This window comes from Ooceraea biroi, chromosome 10 (genome assembly GCF_003672135.1).
Source record: "Ooceraea biroi isolate clonal line C1 chromosome 10, Obir_v5.4, whole genome shotgun sequence".
Lineage (NCBI taxonomy): Eukaryota > Metazoa > Arthropoda > Insecta > Hymenoptera > Formicidae > Ooceraea > Ooceraea biroi.
In genome coordinates, this window is record NC_039515.1 from 5,013,551 (window position 1) to 5,033,937 (window position 20,387).

General features: G+C 44.0%; 2 protein-coding genes and 2 long non-coding RNA genes across 22 annotated transcripts in view; 2 read left to right on the top strand and 2 right to left on the bottom strand.

Moving 5' to 3' along the window:
- LOC105278196 overlaps positions 1-20,387 on the bottom strand; it is a 53,646-nt gene that overhangs the window by 14,903 nt on the left and 18,356 nt on the right. For all 17 annotated transcript variants that reach the window (XM_026973466.1, XM_026973467.1, XM_011337093.3 and 14 more), the window contains one exon: positions 18,700-18,815. In XM_026973466.1, the coding sequence (XP_026829267.1) occupies positions 18,700-18,815 (116 nt within the window). The remainder of the gene's footprint in view (positions 1-18,699; positions 18,816-20,387) is intronic.
- On the top strand, positions 1,276-6,460 carry LOC105278193. Of its 2 annotated transcripts, none has more exons than XR_893752.2 (2): positions 1,276-4,388; positions 6,129-6,460. It is a non-coding gene; the product is annotated as an uncharacterized LOC105278193 (long non-coding RNA). The 2 variants fall into 2 exon arrangements; XR_893751.2 differs by having other exon boundaries at positions 1,276-4,382.
- LOC109610898 lies at positions 5,534-15,004 on the bottom strand. The gene is made up of 2 exons (XR_002193211.2): positions 14,803-15,004; positions 5,534-5,645 (listed from the first exon to the last, which is right to left on the bottom strand). It is a non-coding gene; the product is annotated as an uncharacterized LOC109610898 (long non-coding RNA).
- On the top strand, positions 15,243-18,081 carry LOC105278194 (prolyl 3-hydroxylase OGFOD1). 2 transcript variants are annotated; one of them, XM_011337075.3, is made up of 3 exons: positions 15,243-15,350; positions 15,452-16,468; positions 16,541-18,081. In XM_011337075.3, exons 2-3 carry the CDS (start codon positions 15,935-15,937, stop codon positions 17,831-17,833), a joined length of 1,827 nt encoding a protein of 608 aa, XP_011335377.1. In that variant the 5' UTR covers positions 15,243-15,350; positions 15,452-15,934; the 3' UTR covers positions 17,834-18,081. The 2 variants fall into 2 exon arrangements, with proteins under 2 accessions (XP_011335377.1, XP_011335375.1); XM_011337073.3 differs by having other exon boundaries at positions 15,452-18,081.

A 20,387-nucleotide genomic window follows, 5' to 3' on the forward strand; every position in this document is an offset into this window, starting at 1 on the left:
CTGGCAACTGAAGGCACGAATCATTCAGCTCGCTTATTTCTGTTTCTTCTTTGGGTAGATGCTATTAACGTTCTATTCAATTGACGCGAATGGTGAGATACAATGGAGTTAAAGAATCGGATCATTAATGACGAAAGTTATCGATGAAGCGAAACGCCGTTCGACAGCGTTAATTAACTGACGACTTCTGCGAAAGCTGTTTGCGCTTTTCTGTCCACCGCGCGTGACCTGGATGCAAAACGTCGTTTATTCTCATAATTTCTCGTTGTCGTTGTGATTATCATCAATGAGAACATTGACACGAGATTTCCCACACTTACAAGGGGAGGCCACAGGATGTACCTGGACTTTTTGGACGAAACTTGGTGAGTATTTAGAGAACAATATGTAGATAACGGTAAGAGGGGTCTCCACTTTCGGAACTTTTCGGAACCCAAATAAATAAGATTACAATAGTCATTTTTTATTACATTCAATTTTTCCTTTCCCGAACAAAATTGAGCAAAAATTACTTCTGCAATCTTCTTTTCTAATCAAAATGGAACAACCAAAATTATATGTATATACAGGGTGTCCCGTAAAGACCGGATGAACTCTTAAGGGTAGATTCCTGAGATGATTTTAAGGCGAAAATCCTAATACTAAAATGTCGAGGCTATAATAGTTTTTGAATTATAAGCATTTATAGTAAGCGAATCAGATCGCCTAAAGTTGGCGCGCTCAAACGTGGCACAACGCAAAGTGCTAAAGGCGAAAAGTAAATGTCGCCCTTCTTGTTTACATCGATACAAAGATTACTTATGCGAAGATAAGATTACTTTTATTAATATTTCTGCAAACGCGCATTGCGCAATGTAACCTTTTACCGTTTTTTTAAAATATTGGAAGTGGATATTTTTGTATTTTTATGTGATACATAAAGCGCAAGCTGTCAGATGACATTTCCTTCAGAAATCCGCTGTCAATTTCATATTCTACAGGCAAAACTATAGTTATCAAACAGAATACTTAACAGAGTACTTTACTTGAATGAGTTTCATTTGGATATTAGCAATAATAGCTGCTTAGTTTGTTAAATAATTGTAAACTAAATACATATTATTGCTAATTACATAGTTACTGTTTGATAACTATAGTATTAGGATTTTCGCCTTAAAATCATCTCAGGAATCTACCCTTAAGAGTTCATCCGGTCTTTACGGGACACCCTGTATATACATATAATTTTGGTTGTTCCATTTTGATTAGAAAAGAAGATTGCAGAAGTAATTTTTGCTCAATTTTGTTCGGGAAAGGAAAAATTGAATGTAATAAAAAATGACTATTGTAATCTTATTTATTTGGGTTCCGAAAAGTTCCGAAAGTGGAGACCCCTCTTACCGTTATCTACATATTGTTCTCTAAATACTCACCAAGTTTCGTCCAAAAAGTCCAGGTACATCCTGTGGCCTCTCCTTGTTAGAGAAAAAAAGAAAACGTTTATTTGCGAATGGCATAACTGGACTCGTGGTTCGTAAAAATGGAAGTTCACATTATTTACTCAACGATAACCGCAGCGTGTGTGAAATAAAATTTCTCTGGGACATATAGGATAACTTGAATCTTAATTATTATAGAAAACTGTCAAGATTAAATTATAAATTCAGCGTCGGCGAGCATTAATCCAGCGTCCATGCGTTCATTGTTGAACGGATCGAATGTACGTGACGGACTGCTCTCTGATGTCACGGTTGAGAGCTCGCGGGGCATATTAAGTTACGAAATAAACGGTAAATCGTAGGGAGACCAGCCTAAAATAGAGAGTGTCACAGCTAAGACGGTTCAAATACCGGCATTAGAACCGTCTTCCGGTTTGCCCATCCAGCACACGGATACATACACGTGCGCGGAAAATATCGTGCGCAAAATTTACAACAGGAAAAGACCAAGAAACGAAACGTCAAGCTTGCACATCAATGCAAGATAACAATTTCTATTTTTTCAACTATAGACGTGTTAAATCGATATTGCCCCTTGCTTTGTCAAACATGTTCTGCATCAGATTGTACTCTTTAGTCGCGAAATTTTCGCGATTCTTGGCGGGGAGGAATTTCTCCTCGCTTGCTGAAAATCATCATCGGACAAGCCTCGCCGGTATTCAGGGGTAAGTGACACCGGGTGAACTCTCCCGCGTCTATATATAAACGAAAATAAACTAGAGTGACATTTGAACTACACTCTCTCCTCCTGTCCCTCTCTATCGCCCCTTCTGCACGACAGGCCAAAAGAGAAACGCAGGGAAGAAGGACGAAGGGGAAGACGGGCGTCGCGACGATCGTCTGAGAAAAATTGTGTCAGCTAAATCAAGAAGCGTCTGCCCTCGCTTGCTAAGCTTTCTCTCCTTTTTAACAATTAACCGCTAATTTTCGTACATCGCTGCGTGTGTATCTTGAGTGTATATCCGGGAAGAGTTGAATGTGACATCCAAAAATTTGAACGTTAAAAGAAAACGTGAACGAATCACTGAATGCACAAGATGAATTGTAATTCTGACGTTGCACTGTCAACGTAACGTTCCATCCTCAGTGGTGACGATATAATAATGACATCGCGGAACTATGCAAATGGCTTTTCCGGCTGCAGTGTTCTTGTGTCGAGAATAATGTGTAATGATCGGATAAACGACAGGAAAAAGCGACAATCTGTTAATTCTGTAGATTTGAAAAGTTATATAATCCGAAACATATTTGGCCTCCATCAAAATTCAGCCATTTAGACGCAACAATTAATAGAAAAATGTTTACAGTTGCGATCGGATAAATTCTATTTTAACTATTATCATACTTTCATGAAAAGTATTAAAATAAATATACAAACTTTCTCAATTTCCGTATAAAATGATTTTATAATGCGTATAATCTGTCATTGAGATATTCGCGAGCGGTTCCTGAATAAAAATCGATTCGCCACGCAACCACCATCGCAAACGCGTGTTCGATACTCAGAATGATTTGCCATTGTCCGAAGGAGGTTTAATTGCCCACTCGCCCATAAAAACATTCCTCGCGATACCGTCGACATTGTCGCCGCGCAGGAAATAAGAGGTACGAGAGAGACTGGCAACGTGTACTCACTCACTCATGCACGCACGCACGCACGCAGCGGAAGGCTACGCATATCGGGTGATGAAGAAAGAAAGTACCTCGAGGAAAAAGGAAGTCCGCATCGAAGAATCTAATCGCTTTCGGGTGCCTCGCCCTTCGTCCACGACGAAGTAATTAAGGGCTTGATTTGATGTACGATGACGTACACGTTGTAAGTCGCGCGAGCTTATGGGGAGCCCAGTTTACCTGCACCGTGTCATTAATCTCCCATACGACTCTAATTAAAGGGATCGTCTCCGCGGATACACGTCACGCTGATGACCATTTATGCGGCGCGATCGCATCTCGTGTGAGGCTGGTCCCGCATGTTTTATGTATGTAAAATTTTAATACAATTCGACGGGTACCCTCTCTTTCCGTCCTTTCTCCTTCTCTCTTGTGAGAATTTTTTTAACGAGTCATGCCCGCTAAAGTGAGCGTGGGTTTGCATGGACCGACACTAATGAGACAATAAAGGATACTATAATACTTTGGCTTCTGCATTTCGAGCGAAAGCCATCGCGACGATTGCGTCAAGCACTCGTGGAGGAGGTTGTGCACTGTCTTTCCGGTTCTGACGCATTGCGCGGCCAAATTATGTCAAGGTTGCACACATATACACAGTTATGTGGGCGCAGCAACTTTGGACTCTTTGGAAGCCAGCAAATTAAGTTTCTGAGGCGTCTTTGATCGATCGAGAGGTTGACAAAAATTGACGTCCAGAATCTTCCGCTTCGATTCTTTTCTAATTTTTTATTTCTAATCTTTTATTCACGCCGACCCGATGTATGAATAAAAATGAAGCTGAATTGAGCGTGCGCTCGCGCACGCATCAACGCGACGCTGACGCTGCAGAACATTCCAACGCCGTTGACTCACGACGAGGTTCAGCAATAATCCGCGATGTCGAAAGTTTCGTGGAGCGGATTTGAGCTGGATGCCGAGAAAGGGATGTTGCGATCGAGGCGTAACGCCCGCACTTTGCCCGGCGTGTTTATGGCAAACGAGCGAGGCCAAAAGACGACATGAACTCAGACCGGAGTCGTTCATTCGTACGACTCCCGTTTCTCCATTTCTTGTGAGTGCGACGCGAATGCTACGATCACGCGCGCGTCGCGTTAATAAGCGCATTGCTACGCTCTACATCACTGGTCAAAGTGATACACGCAGAGTTCTCGTTACGGATGTATGACACAGGAGTAGGCGAGTGCATGAGATTGCGTGCATCTGTGTCGTTTCGCAAAATGCTGTGCCACGTAGGTACGTGTAAGTATGATCGTGAACGTGTGCGCTCAACATTCGCATTGCTACCGTTGAAACGTCAAAGACCGGGAGACATTAGGATTGTACAGTGCGAGCGTGCTCATAGATGAAAGTGTCCGCCACGTGGTGCAACGCTTTGGAGCCCCTCGGAAGCTAAACTGATCCGCTATCTGCAAATTTTTCAATTTTACCACTCGAGCATTGATCACAGATGCGTTCGTGTAATAAAATTGAGAAACGTACGTACAGAGATCGAAGTTGATCATTTTCGCTTCCGAGGAGCTTACACATTATATCAGATTTTATTAGAATATACACCCACAGAAAAGATTTCTGGACTTAATGCTATTACTCTTTAATCTACCATAAAATAAGATCGCTATAGCGACAATCATATTTATTATTGAAAAGAAGCATATTTTAATCTTGAATAGAAAATTTTAAAATCTAGATTCAAATAATCTTCGTGCTATCTCATTCAATTTTCTCAGAAGGATTTAGATACAAATTTGTAGCAAGTTCAAAATATTCTTGATTTAAGAATATTGTCAGATCTAAAAGACATCTTATTCTATTCTTCTAAGAGAATTTGTAGAATCTGCACAAAACGGCCAATATTTATGTGTTGCAATCGAAAATCGGGAAAGTGTTTCTGTTATTTACAATGAATAAGTGAAATACTCTACAAGAAATATTAAAAGATATGGAAATGTCTTATCTCGAATCTTATTTCTCAAGTAAGTATATTGTATATACTTACTTACATTTCCATATCTTTTAATATTTCTTGTAGAGTATTGCACTTATTCATTGTAAATAACAGAAACACTTTCCCGATTTTCGATTGCAACACATAAATATTGGCCGTTTTATTGGAATAAAGGACGCAGAAGCGCCGAGTCGACGAGCGACTGTGAGAAAATGATGCGTCGACATCGACAAAGCCTACTATAAAGTGGCGCTAATATCAAATTATTCTACATACAAGAATATATAAGCATAAATTTGTACATGTTACTCTTGTCTGAAGACAGTAAGACAATCTTATTTAATTCGAGAGAGAAGAATAGAAATTACTGATTTAAATTAAAAGTTGTTTTATTTGCATATTTTTTATACTTGTAATACGATTAAATTAGTCAAGAATATTTTTCGTCTTGTTATCAGAAATCTTTCTGAGGGTGTAGAATATAATTAGAATATAGAATCACACATTAGAAACCATAGATTTCTAAATCACCATATCACCAGATTAACATCCTGCAAGATTGCAACAGATCAATATAGTTATTGGCTATCTAACACGGCATTGTGACGACGAGCGTCCCCGAGAAACTCAGCGTGCGTGACGTGACTTGACATGTGGATTTTCAATATTCCCGAGCGTCGTTGCGATCGCGTGAAACAAACGATCGCAACGGAAGGAAGGACCGTGGACGTCCGTTTCCGTCGTTTCCGTTTTTCGAGCAGCAAACGTACGAAACAGAGGGACAATAGAGGATGTCCCAAGACGGATACACGCGAATCGTACGTTTTCTGCTCGTGGTCTCCGTCTTCCTCGTTCGTCGGAGTTTGGGAGAGAAGGCAGGAGAACCGGATTTCCGAAAAAGGAAAAGCGTGGTTCGCGGGATGGATGCAGGTTGCCCGTAGTATACGCGCGCCCACGCGAATGAGATAAATTATGTGAGGAGGCGGTACTGCGATAGGCTACGGGCCACCATAAAAGAACCTGTTACGTTCCAGATATTAGCCCGATGAGCGCACAATAAAATCGGCTGCATTACGAGCGGAGGGGGCAGCAGGAGGGGAAAGAGGAGGAACAGCCATGGGGGTATCCTTGCCTCCCCCTGCCTGCGCGACGTCGATGCGAGCACAATGGGAACTCTGGTGGAGGAAATAAACGCAAACAGGGTCACCGGGGTAACCCTCGGCGCGGTTAATGGCACCACCGTTACACAATAAATAAGTGCGGGCCTACATAAGAGAGTCGTTGTAGTTGTCTTTAAGAATGTGTTACACATCCCATAGAAACGGCGATTAGTTGTAAACTAAGAATAAAAATGCCATAAACGTAATATCTATGCATATTTTGCTCAAAATTTCTTACATGGCTATTAATGATTATTTTTCAGCAAGCATTTGCGAAAAAATATTTTCGATTATCTTGATATTGTCTCTTCATCTTCCAAATGTAATATTATCGCCACAGAAAAAGAATTTCTGGTTCCCTGAACGCGAGATTTGCTCGAGGCTGTTCCCCGGAGAAACTCCAGAGAGTAGCGGGCACTGTGCGGTTCTTCATTCCTGTTTATCGATCGGTTACGGAACCGGTACTGTTCCGTGTAAAACGAGCAACGTGCAACAAAGAACGCCAGAAGGGCGAGAACTCGCGTACGGTAGTTTGCACCGGCAGTCAACATTATTGTAATTACCGAGTGTATGTCAGGCGAAGTGCGGACTTCCGTTCGTGAATAAACGCGGCATTTAATTCATTGCAACAGTTGCGCATCACGACAGGGACAACGATATCCCCCGACAGAGGCGTGACGCGATTGAATTTGGCACGTGGCGAGGATAAAAATAGAGAACGCGAACCACTCGTGGCATCACTCAAACGCGCTCGAATCTTTAATGGGGCTCCTTAATGGAGCTGCACGAATTACTCGCAACTACGTTTTGGTCCGCTAACGAGCAGTAAAGTTGCAACCAGTACCTGTAACTTTGTACCGTAATCCGATCAGCTGGTCCCGGTCGCAGACGAGTCGTCAGGTGGTTACGGAATAATGAATTACCACCTCTTCCTGGCCAAGTCGTGCGCCACGATATTAATCTTTGCCGAAGTTGCGACGTTCAACCGTACCCACATTCGGGACTATACTTCCCCGATAATTAAGGGGGGAGCCTGCTTTAGAACGTTGAAAATAAGGTATAATTTTACGAATTGTTTTGGAGAAACTATACAGCGGATCATTATAAAACTTTGATGTATTTATTAGTACATGTTTAAAGATAAAAAAATTATTTTTTGATTTGAATATATCGCCTGTAGAGGTCGTCCTGGAGGCATCTTAGTGCAACCGGCATTGCAAATTGGTGAGCATTCTCCTGCCTCCAAATTTCATCCAAACTGAAAAATTGAAATATTTTCTCGTTATTTATGAATTCCCATCGTCGATGAACCTTTAATATTCATAAAAACATTAAGTTAAACAATTATTTTTGCATGAAAAAGTTCAAAAACTTTGCCTAAAAATCGTACTTTTGTGTTCTAAGCTCCACCATTTTGGCACTTTTCAACTTTTTTCTTCTCACTTTGGTTCATCGACGATGGGAATTCATAAATAACGAGAACATATTTCAATTTTTCAGTTTAGACGAAATTTGGAGGCAGGAGAATGCTCACCAATTTGCAATGCCGGCGACGCGGCTGCACTAAGATTTCTCCAGGACGACCTCTACAAGCGATATATTCAAATGAAAAAATAATTTTTTTTATCTTTAAACATGTACTAATAAATGCATAAAAGTTTTATAATGATCCGCTGTATAGTTTCTCCAAAAACAATTCGTAAAATATACCTTATTTTCAGCGTTCTAAAGCAGGCTCCCCCCTTAATGTAAGCACCCGGGAGACAGAACAACTCGCTTCGTGAACACGAATTGGGATTTCTCCGCAGATCTTCGAGGCAAATACATGCGCGATTTGCATGCGACAGACGTGCGCAACCGAGGATGCACCGACCGACCGACGAGAACTCTCGAAAATTCCTTTACGTTTGTCGTAAGTGGTTCGAGGTAGTTAGATTAAACGATCCGCGACTCCGGACTGCTTCGACTTAATCTCGTATCCCGTACTGTGCGGGATATCGTGGCGGCCGCTCGCAATCGCAATCGCAACGCAACAACAACAGTAATAACAGCAGCAGCAGCTATGTCACGCCGAATGCATTGCCGAGTGCACTTTATCGCGGTTACGCTCGCGATATATCATACGAAAGTCACGCATACACGTAGTACATGACGTTATAACATAATACGTACAGATGCGTTGTACTATTATATATCTACGAATATCGCGATGATATCCGCTCCACTCTGCTCGCAATCACGTCGAATTAATATCGATTTGAGCGCTATTACCTCGCAGCACCATGCCGGGAGCCAGGGTCGAGAGTGACTCTCATAACGATCCGCACGCGGGAATAATGACGGTGTAAAACCGTTCGCGCGCGCGAGATCCGACCACCCGGAATCCCTTGACGGCGTGCACACGGTGCACTCGAAGGCACGTCGCACTCTACTGACGAACAGACAGACAGACTGATGAACTGACGGTACCATGAGCGGATCCGAATATTACGAGCCGCTATATAGGCATCGCCGTTCGTCGAAGGGAAGAGAGCGCGTCCGAATGCTAACGAATAAGCTAACACCAAATGTGTTCAAATTTAATATTATCGATATAATATATTGTGTAATCTAATATAAATTTTTGAATTAACACGCAATTGTTATTGTAATGATATTTAATCTCTGTTATACTTGAAAACTTCGATGTACTACTGTAATAGCATTCAGAGTTATAAAAAGACTTGTCTAGAAAAACTTGACTGAAAGTCAATTTTGATACAATTGCAAAGTAACGCGTTTTATAATATATTAATAGGTAATATATAAAAATTGCAATTTATTGTAACATGCCTTTTAGTTGGATTTCTGCCAAATTCACTGAAATGCGCAGGATTTAACGTATTTATGTGCTACATAGCAAACAACAACGCGTGCGAAAGCCTCGAGCTCTCTCTCTCGGACATTACCGTTACCGCATTATTAAAAGTCATTGATCAAACTCTCTCACTCTGTCTCTATGATCGCACGACCTGGCTGCCAGCAGGTGTTAGCGAGAAAGAAATACAAGGTGCGCCAGGAAAGATCGTAAACCATTGCGCTTGAATCGACGCCGTATCCATTGCAAAGAAATAAATTGGCAAAACACGTAGGAAAACCTGTAAATTGAAGATAGACATTTACTACGCGATTTTCATTACCGTTACCGTACTCATTGTACAATACAAGATTGTTTACGTCTTCTATGAATTCTTATCTTTTATCTTTATAATATCTTTATTACCTCACGTGCTCGTTTTATTTTTCTCCAAATCAGATGCATTTTTGTTCGAGCGAGAGAAAGTGGCGTCCTCCGGACAAATCAGAAATTGATTCGCGACAACGTCGAGCTGATCGGAGATCGCTATCGGTGCGGACCGCTAAGCAAGAAGCAAGAAGAATGAACGAACGAACGGGTTTACGCGGTGTCGACGTCTCGTTTCTTTTTTCGCAAGACGCGTGTAACGGTCCACGCGGCACGGAACATGCGTAGATGTAAGTAAGAATATATGTATGCGCATACACATAATATATATTATACGTACATTAATCGACGGTACGTCGAACTTCAATAATGCGTTTTAATGACCTGACTGACTGACAGTTTAGCGACCAAAGTGGCGCAATCATCAAACTTCGGCACTCTGGCGTCGCCAGAGATATATTCGCCGAGAAGAAAGGATAATGACCCATATCATCGGGAAGTGCATCAATTAGGTTGCGCACGATCTAGCGATTTTGATCACTCTAAACATCTTCATGAAGCTAATCTTGGAACAGTCAAGAAATCTTTAATGCGAGAATTCCAAGGACGGGATATATTAGGAGTGTGATTTAGTTTTGAGGGTTTTGCAACAGATGGCTGTAGTGTCAGTTTGTTCCAATGCTGTTTCCGATAACTGTTGTTTCTTACAGTGTTGACATTATTCATGACATTTAGTATCATTATAGCAATAGATGCAATAACAGTCGTGTTTATATCATCGTAAAAATCCGAAACAGCATTTTCGACATGCGTTGCTTTTGTTTTTTAATCAAAAGAAAACTGCGGCTGACGGTTATAGAATTCTTGTGGAAACTTATGGTGATTCTGCCCCATCAATTAAGACGTGTAAATACTGGTTTAGACGCTTTAAAAGTGGTGATACTGATGTGAAGGACAAAGAACGCTCGGGACAACCAAGAAAGCTTGAAAATGCAGATTTGCAAGCATTATTGCACGAAAATCCAACACAATCCACTTCAGAACTTGCCAGAGCATTAAATGTTGGTCGTACAACAGTTACCAAACATTTACATGAAATGGAAAAACTTCAGAAAGAAGGGAAATGGGTTCGACATGAATTATCGGAAAGTGCCATTGCGAACCGGTTGAACATTTGCACTTCGTTGATCGCCAGGCAAAAAAAGAAGAGTCCTTTGTCTCGGATTGTTACTGGGGATGAAAAGTGGATCTGTTTTGATAATCCGAAACGCAGAAAATCATGGGTGGATCCAGGCGAACCATCAACATCCACTCCGAGACGCAATATTCACGGTTGAAAAGTAATGCTCCGTATTTGGTGGGATAGTGTACTATGAGCTGTTAAATCCGCATGAGACTGTCACGGCTGATCGTTATCGACACCAATTGTACAAGTTGAAGGAAGCATTGGACCAAAAACGACCACCAATTGCGAGTAAACGACGGAAAGTGATTCTTCTTCGTGACAACGCTCGACCTCACGTTGCGTTATCAGTGAAACAAACACTATTAGAGCTTGAATGGCAAGTCTTACCGCACCCCGCGTATTCTCCGGACACTGCTCCATGCGATTATTATTTGTTCCGGTCGTTGCAACACGCTTTAGAGGATACACACTTTCATAATTTCGAAGAAGTGCGAAAATTCGTCGACGAATGGATCGACTGAAAAGAAGAGTCATTTTATCGTGGTGGAATCCATCTCTTGCCAGAGCATTAAATGTTGATCGTACAACAGTTACCAAACATTTACATGAAATGGAAAAACTTCAGAAAGAAGGGAAATGGGTTCGACATCAATTCTCGGAAAGTGCCATTGCGAACCGGTTGAACATTTGCACTTCGTTGATCGCCAGGCAAAAAAAGAAGAGTCCTTTGTCTCGGATTGTTACTGGGGATGAAAAGTGGATCTGTTTTGATAATCCGAAACGCAGAAAATCATGGGTGGATCCAGGCCAACCATTAACATCCACTCCGAGACGCAATATTCACGGTTGAAAAGTAATGCTCTGTATTTGGTGGGATAGTGTACTATGAGCTGTTAAATCCGCATGAGACTGTCACGGCTGATCGTTATCGACACCAATTGTACAAGTTGAAGGAAGCATTGGACCAAAAACGACCACCAATTGCGAGTAAACGACGGAAAGTGATTCTTCTTCGTGACAACGCTCGACCTCACGTTGCGTTATCAGTGAAACAAACGCTATTAGAGCTCGAATGGGAAGTCTTACCGCACCCCGCGTATTCTCCGGACACTGCTCCATGCGATTATTATTTGTTCCGGTCGATGCAAGACGCTTTAGAGGATACACACTTTCATAATTTGGAAGAAGTGCGAAAATTCGTCGACGAATGGATCAACTGAAAAGAAGAGTCATTTTATCGTGGTGGAATCCATCTCTTGCCAGAGCATTAAATGTTGATCGTACAACAGTTACCAAACATTTACATGAAATGGAAAAACTTCAGAAAGAAGGGAAATGGGTTCGACATGAATTATCGGAAAGTGCCATTGCGAACCGGTTGAACATTTGCACTTCGTTGATCGCCAGGCAAAAAAAGAAGAGTCTTTTGTCTCGGATTGTTACTGGGGATGAAAAGTGGATCTATTTTGATAATCCGAAACGCAGAAAATCATGGGTGGATCCAGGCGAACCATCAACATCCACTCCGAGACGCAATATTCACGGTTGAAAAGTAATGCTCCGTATTTGGTGGGATAGTGTACTATGAGCTGTTAAATCCGCATGAGACTGTCACGGCTGATCGTTATCGACACCAATTGTACAAGTTGAAGGAAGCATTGGACCAAAAACGACCACCAATTGCGAGTAAACGACGGAAAGTGATTCTTCTTCGTGACAACGCTCGACCTCACGTTGCGTTATCAGTGAAAAAAACACTATTAGAGCTTGAATGGCAAGTCTTACCGCACCCCGCGTATTCTCCGGACACTGCTTCATGCGATTATTATTTGTTCCGGTCGATGCAACACGCTTTAGAGGATACACACTTTCATAATTTCGAAGAAGTGCGAAAATTCGTCAACGAATGGATCGACTGAAAAGAAGAGTCATTTTATCGTGGTGGAATCCATCTCTTGCCAGAGCATTAAATGTTGATCGTACAACAGTTACCAAACATTTACATGAAATGGGAAAAATTCAGAAAGAAGGGAAATGGGTTCGACATGAATTATCGGAAAGTGCCATTGCGAACCGGTTGAACATTTGCATTTCGTTGATCGCCAGGCAAAAAAAGAAGAGTCTTTTGTCTCGGATTGTTACTGGGGATGAAAAGTGGATCTATTTTGATAATCCGAAATGCAGAAAATCATGAGTGGATCCAGGCGAACCATCAACATCCACTCCGAGACGCAATATTCACGGCTGAAAAGTAATGCTCCGTATTTGGTGGGATAGTGTACTATGAGCTGTTAAATCCGCATGAGACTGTCACGGCTGATCGTTATCGACACCAATTGTACAAGTTGAAGCAAGCATTGGACCAAAAACGACCGCCAATTGCGAGTAAACGACGGAAAGTGATTCTTCTTCGTGACAACGCTCGACCTCACGTTGCGTTATCAGTGAAACAAACGCTATTAGAGCTCGAATGGGAAGTCTTACCGCACCCCGCGTATTCTCCGGACACTGCTCCATGCGATTATTATTTGTTCCGGTCGTTGCAACACGCTTTAGAGGATACACACTTTCATAATTTCGAAGAAGTGCGAAAATTCGTCGACGAATGGATCGACTGAAAAGAAGAGTCATTTTATCGTGGTGGAATCCATCTCTTGCCAGAAAGATGGGAAAAAGTTATAGAAAAGGAAGGAAAATATTTTGATTAAGGTATTCATTCATTATCATATTTAAATACATGCGTTTTTGAGCAAAAAAACCCCTCAAACCTAAATCACACCCCTAATACATCAAGAGTATCACAGTCATCAAGTATTACAGTGAACGCGTTTGTGCTTTGATATTGAAATACTCGTCGCAGATACGTAATAAGATATCCAAGTTCTCGCTTCGATCGTGCGAGAAACGAGTCGCATATTAGAATGGGCAGTAAGAAAAACGACGCGGCACACGTGACTGCACTTGCTGATCGATAGCGGTCGCACAATTCGACTAGGGAGAAAACGCGTGGCTGGCTGGCCGGCGCGCGGACAGGACGTGTCCGAGGACTCTGCGGCCGAGCGGAAAATACGGAGATTGTCGTCGGCTGGTTCGCCTCCGCGGCATGCTGACGTGGTTTCAAAATTCGAATCAAAGCCTCGTTCTCATCGTGCTCGCAGCAGGATACGAGGAAAGTGCGACTCTCAAGGACGGCAACGGTACTGACGACGATCCCCGTATGTCGAGATCGAAGCAGCTGACTCGAGCGTCCGAGTGAACTTTCAACTTTCGACCGGCGCAGGAAGGAGTAACCGATCGATCGCTCGCATTCGGCAGTGACATTTCGGAGTTGGGCGCGTCACGTTGTACACATGACACGGCCTGATGGACGCGAGGATGTATCGATGCGTCGAATGGTCGAGCGAGCTTCAATGACAATGACGTAAACAGAAGCGGGTAAGCTACGCGCGAGAGATCGACCTGAAACTGGCGAATCGTGGACATGACGCAGACCTGATGTATAAAAGTATAACGCTCTTCACACTGTCACTCTGCTAATACTATCTAATTCGCCAGTCACGTTGAGTGCCGTTATGGCCACGTTGAGAACAGGCACACCTGCACGTCAGGTGTAAGGGAGGATGACGAGCGCGCGGGCTTTCGCCAAATCGCACAGAAACGTTTCGAGAATTTCGTGAATGACGAAAATACCTTCTGGAGCTGCCGTAACGTCCGTTCCTGTGACTCCTCACCCTCGAATTCCCCGTCGAATCCGCGCGATCTACAAGCACCAGTAACCTCTCGATACCTAGATACTCGCTGACGAGCCGGCGCGCGAGCGGAACCAACGACGTATCCTAAACGCGCGCGCACGCGACGCGAACGGAAGGACGCTGGCGAGCTCCTCGGGGAGCCCCTGCGTCCTGGGTGCGCGTGTTTACCTGGCCGCGCTCCGGAAGGACCCCACCCTCCCTTTGGCGCTCGCGAGCGCACAGGCTTACACAATGCGAGGCGAGAAGTATCGCGAACGGGCAGAGGGATTGACGAAGCGAGGAAACGGACGTAGAGGATGACCGTCGTCACGACGGAGACTTGTCATGTGTGCGCGCGTGCACGCCTACGCGCACGCACGCGCGCGAGATATTGCAGTATTTACTCACGGTAGGCGTGCGTTCCCCGAGTCTCGATCTCCAGGATGGCCGACGGACGTTCCTTCCCGCGAGCGATGCGACAATGCCGCGCGGCGCGTCCCGACGCACTCGTTCACCTCACGCGATTCGGCGCTCCGTGCCCCCGCGCGAACCTCTTCTCTCCACGCGACCACGACTGCACCCGTCAAACGCGACACGCGCCCGCCATGTTGCCACGGCCGCGCCGGCGCCGCCCGCCGGCACTGCCGCGAAGCGCCGCCGCGGGCGATTTCAAACGCGCAACCGCGTCGATTATCCGCTTTTCTTTCCGATTACATCTTCTTTGAGCGATCAAAGAACGACAGCTGGAAAGAAAGATGGTAATCACGTGACCTTGTTCGATAAGACATCTGCGTCGATGATTATCGCGTTCGGTTCGAAAAATGTGATGAGCGAGTTGCCGTGATCGATAGGTCGAACGTTTTTTGCGAGGTGATACGCAAGGCCAATACGAGTCGCCGAAGCCGCCCGATTATTCCCGTCGCGTGACGACTTCGGGGGATTCTCTGAATTTGAAGGTGATTGCAATTCTTGGTACGATTGTTCGGTACATTCGCGCCAGTCGATCGAGCAATCGATCGTCACAACGCTCATGACTATTTCCGTTTACTGTTTGCAGGTCGTTAATGATGTATGGTGCCGTCAACTACGTAGGCATTAGAAGGCGAATAAATATTGTAGTGCGTTGAGTGCACTACATCGCACGATATATTATCGTTCGTTGCACCGAAATTGTGACGGCGAAATTTGTGGCAACATTGCCGCGTGTCCATGGCAAGGAATCAAGAAGTCAGGATTTGAGGTTAGGTCGCCGGCCGCGTGCAATATCACGTGCAACATCACACGTTCTTCGAGGTCTTCAGAACGGAAAACCGCAGCACCGGTAATCGTGATTATTCACTTCCGCTTTATAGCGATAATGTAACAAGGGAGAAGCTTGAAAAAAATGTTTGAAAGGTTTTTCTCTCAAAATTCATTATTGAATAAGTCTAATACATGTCCAATAATGCAATGTTAGATTTGGAAAATTGTGTTAAGAAGAGAGAGAAGAGTAAATTCACAAAGAATTTTTAGTTAAAAAATTGGATAGAAACCGACAAGTATGGCTGTAACAGATCAGAACTTGTTCTCGGAGCACGTATACAGCAGCAGTTTTCAGGAGGAATTCAGGAAGCACTGGAACTCGCCAGATGGCTTCAAGAGCCCCAAGTTTGAGATCATATCAAGTCCGTTCAAGATCTGTAGGATACCGAATTTCCTGAAAAATGTGGAATTCTTGGAAAATCTGAAGAGTGAGCTGACGAAACATGATTTCAATTATCTGCGCACCGATCTGTATCAGTTCCAAAGAACTGACGATCTCGTTAACATGCGCGGCGATTACATTCCGACGTTGTACAAGTCTTTTCAGTCCACTCTGACATCATGGATGGAGTGCAATACGGATATCAAGCTAAACGGAAAGATCTCGATGTCGAGCGCTCGTTACCAGAATACGCACCACCTACTGTGCCACGATGACAACATGGGTGATAGAAGAATCGCTTACATATTGTACTTATCAAAGGATTGGACGGAGCAGGACGGCGGTACCCTGGATCTCTTCGATATGGATCAGCACGGTGCACCTGGCAAGGTAGTGAAGTCGCTAGTCCCAGAGTACAATTCCCTTGTGTTTTTCGAGGTCGTGAACAATTCCTACCATCAGGTGGGCGAGGTGACCGCTGATGCCAAGTCCAGGTGGTCGATAAATGGCTGGTTCCACGGTCCCATAAGAAACGATCTTCACAAGCAGCCGAGATACGAGATACCCAAGAACTTGCTGGAACCAAGCGTCAAGGAGGTGGAATTAACCTCTTGGATCACCGAGCGTTACCTGCTGCCCAAGATCACTAAACAGATTCAACGGAACGTCGAGAAGACGTCATACGCGTTCATCGAGGACTTTCTAAAGCAGTCGACGTACCAGAAGATCGCGAACGACGTAACGTCGCAGGATATCAACTGGCAGATGATGGGCCCAGCGGACATGCGTCACTACGAAGTGGCGGACGAGAAAACCTTGCCGGAATCGTTGAAAGCGCTCTGCGATCTGTTCAAATCCATCTCCTTCTTTCGACTGCTGAAAAAGTACACGGGACTCGATCTAGTGCCTGAGGACACCGCTGCGAATTCTAACGTGAGGTCTCCCAAGATGAGATTAGAGCTACAGAGATGGTCGGCAGGTTGCTACACGCTGCTGTACGACAAAACGATGTTGGAAGACGCGACAGACGAAATCGATGCTAACAGCTCCGACGAATCGATAAAGGCTGATAGCAGGTTTCTTCTTAGGACTGCTCAACTCGATGATACCGCAGTATCAACGAGTTCATCGACTAAGAACAAGATAATTGGGGGCGCGACGCAAGAGCAACTCAAGAGAAAAAGAACCGAATCTTCTTCTTCGGGGGAGAACGCGTCTGGCGAAAAGAAAATAGCCAAACATCTCGACGGCTCATTTGACGTTGACCAAAAATCTCCAACTGGAGAGAAGACCGAGAGCGTGAGTGGAACTTCGACATCTCCAGCTACAAAGACTGATAGATTAGAATCTGCTTCCGCGACAGGAAGTTCACTTCATAAATCGGAGGCGATCAGCTGTGACGCCAAAATCGATATCACAACCGACATTGTGTCCGATTCCGAGGAGGGCACGCTGGTTCTCTGTGACGACAACTTATCGAGCAACGACGAGGATTCCATCAGCACGCGCGATGGCTATGCGCTGGACGTGATGATACAATTTCATACCGTAAACGCCCAGGGCACGCCGAAAACGGAAGACACGATAGACTACGTGAATCCCTGCGAAGAACAAGGTAGCATCATCGAAGTCCCGCAGAAGGATAACTATCTCTGTCTAGCGTACAAGTCGCCGATGGTGTGTCGTCTTCAGCGCTATTTGAATCACTTCTACGACGGCTACACTTATAACCTGCTATGTATGTATTACGAGTAGTCGTGTTGTATATGAGTAGTATCTAGTCTAGTTAATTATTCGATATCGTTCTATTACAAAATTATGATTTTATATTTTTAATAAGTTGTAATAAATAAGACAAAAGGATAGTTAAATAATGAGAAGAAAAATTCCTTGTATCTTTTAAAGTCTACGTTAAGTATTCCTAATTCGATAAAAATGTTTTCTTCGCGATAAAATTAATATTTGTACTATATTGTATAGTAAAGTATTACGTAAATTCGAAATTCTTCCTACAGTTATCCTTCTTCTTACTATTTATTATTTGTAGAAAATAAAAACCATTAATCTTCATTAAATTTTAAAAAAGGAATTAAAATATATCCGCTGTACATTAAAAAGAAATTGGTGAATCAAAATAAGAGATTCACGAAAGTCTTGCGGCGATCGTGCTAAGGTAGAGATTAAGATCACAATGCAGGGAACATACAATCATTTATTAGATGCGATATATACATGTGACGTAGTAAAAGATCCTTCGTTTCGCTCGCGAACGAATTACTGCAAACGAGTTCTTCAAACGGGTTCATGCAAACGTGAGAGTTGGATTTCCGCGTCGAGAAGCGATCGAGGGAAAAGTTTCTTCAGGTGGACTCGCATTTCGCGCGTGTCCCGCGAAACTTTTCTCTCGCTCAGCCTCGAGCGCGAGCACGAAACGGTGCGCGGCTTGGACGCTCACGAGTCGCGCGTGCGACGAGCAGAAATCCGCACGCCTCCTCTTCGCAAGAATCGACGCGAGTTCTCCGTGTGAGTTCCCGCGACTCGAGCTCATCCTTGGCCGAGGGAGAAGAAGGGCAAGAAAGAGAAAGATCAAGAGAGAGAGAGAGAGAAAAGTGAAGGCTTACGCTCTGCCGACGCTCTGGTGGTTGCGCTCGGGATCGGGTTCCTGCACTTGAATCCTCGGTCGTGATGAGTTCCGTTGCCCTGCCGTGGCATCCTTGGCGACGATCCTCGTCGTAACCTGACACATGATAGAGCACCGTTAGTGCGCAAACTGCGACGACGGGGGTGGCGAGGTCGCGACTTCGCGGAGACGGGTAGCTTTAAGAGACGCGCATTGAGGGAGCTCCAGTTGCTCGTCGAACTGAACGAGACCTTCGTCCGCCCGCGTTCCTCTCGCGGTCGTCTTCTATTTCGAGCCAAACGCGCCGGAAACTATTAATGGGTGCGCCTTCGACGCGGTCCCGTTCCAGATGACCTCATCGAGCATCCTTTGAGCGATCGTAAATCCGTCCGTTTCACTAATCACCGTTGAGTTCACTGGTCGCGTGAGCGAGATTACTAGACAACCGCTGGCAGGCCGAATCATCGTATCCCAAAGTCACGTTTCCTTCGCGTGAAACACGAATTCTCCAACTTTATGTATCCATGCATGGATCGTTCAATTATTAGGGGTGTGATTTAGTTTTGAGGGTTTTTTTTGCTCAAAAACGCATGTATTTAAATATGATAATGAATGAATACCTTAATCAAAATATTTTCCTTCCTTTTCTATAACTTTTTCCCATCTTTTTGGCAAGAGATGGATTCCACCACGATAAAATGACTCTTCTTTTCAGTTGATCCATTCGTCGACGACTTTTCGCACTTCTTCGAAATTATGACAGTGTGTATCCTCTAAAGCGTCTTGCATCGACCGGAACAAATAATAATCGCATGGAGCAGTGTCCGGAGAATACGCGGGGTGCGGTAAGACTTCCCATTCGAGCTCTAATAGTGTTTCTTTCACTGATAACGCAACGTGAGGTCGAGCGTTGTCACGAAGAAGAATCACTTTCCGTCGTTTACTCGCAATTGGTGGTCGTTTTTGGTCCAATGCTTCCTTCAACTTGTACAATTGGTGTCGATAACGATCAGCCGTGACAGTCTCATGCGGATTTAACAGCTCATAGTACACTATCCCACCAAATACGGAGCATTACTTTTCAACCGTGAATATTGCGTCTCGGAGTGGATGTTGATGGTTCGCCTGGATCCACCCATGATTTTCTGCGTTTCGGATTATCAAAACAGATCCACTTTTCATCCCCAGTAACAATCCGAGACAAAGGACTCTTCTTTTTTTGCCTGGCGATCAACGAAATGCAAATGTTCAACCGGTTCGCAATGGCACTTTCCGATAATTCATGTCGAACCCATTTCCCTTCTTTCTGAATTTTTCCCATTTCATGTAAATGTTTGGTAACTGTTGTACGATCAACATTTAATGCTCTGGCAAGAGATGGATTCCACCACGATAAAATGACTCTTCTTTTCAGTTGATCCATTCGTCGACGAATTTTCGCACTTTATCGAAATTATGAAAGTGTGTATCCTCTAAAGCGTCTTGCATCGACCGGAACAAATAATAATCGCATGGAGCAGTGTCCGGAGAATACGCGGGGTGCGGTAAGACTTCCCATTCAAGCTCTAATGGTGCTTGTTTCACTGATAACGCAACGTGAGGTCGAGCGTTGTCACGAAGAAGAATCACTTTCCGTCGTTTACTCGCAATTGGTGGTCGTTTTTGGTCCAATGCTTGCTTCAACTTGTA

Excerpts from the sequence above, each read along its gene's own strand:
- LOC105278194 (XM_011337073.3), top strand. The coding sequence starts at position 15,935 with ATGGCTGTAACAGATCAGAACTTGTTCTCGGAGCACGTATACAGCAGC.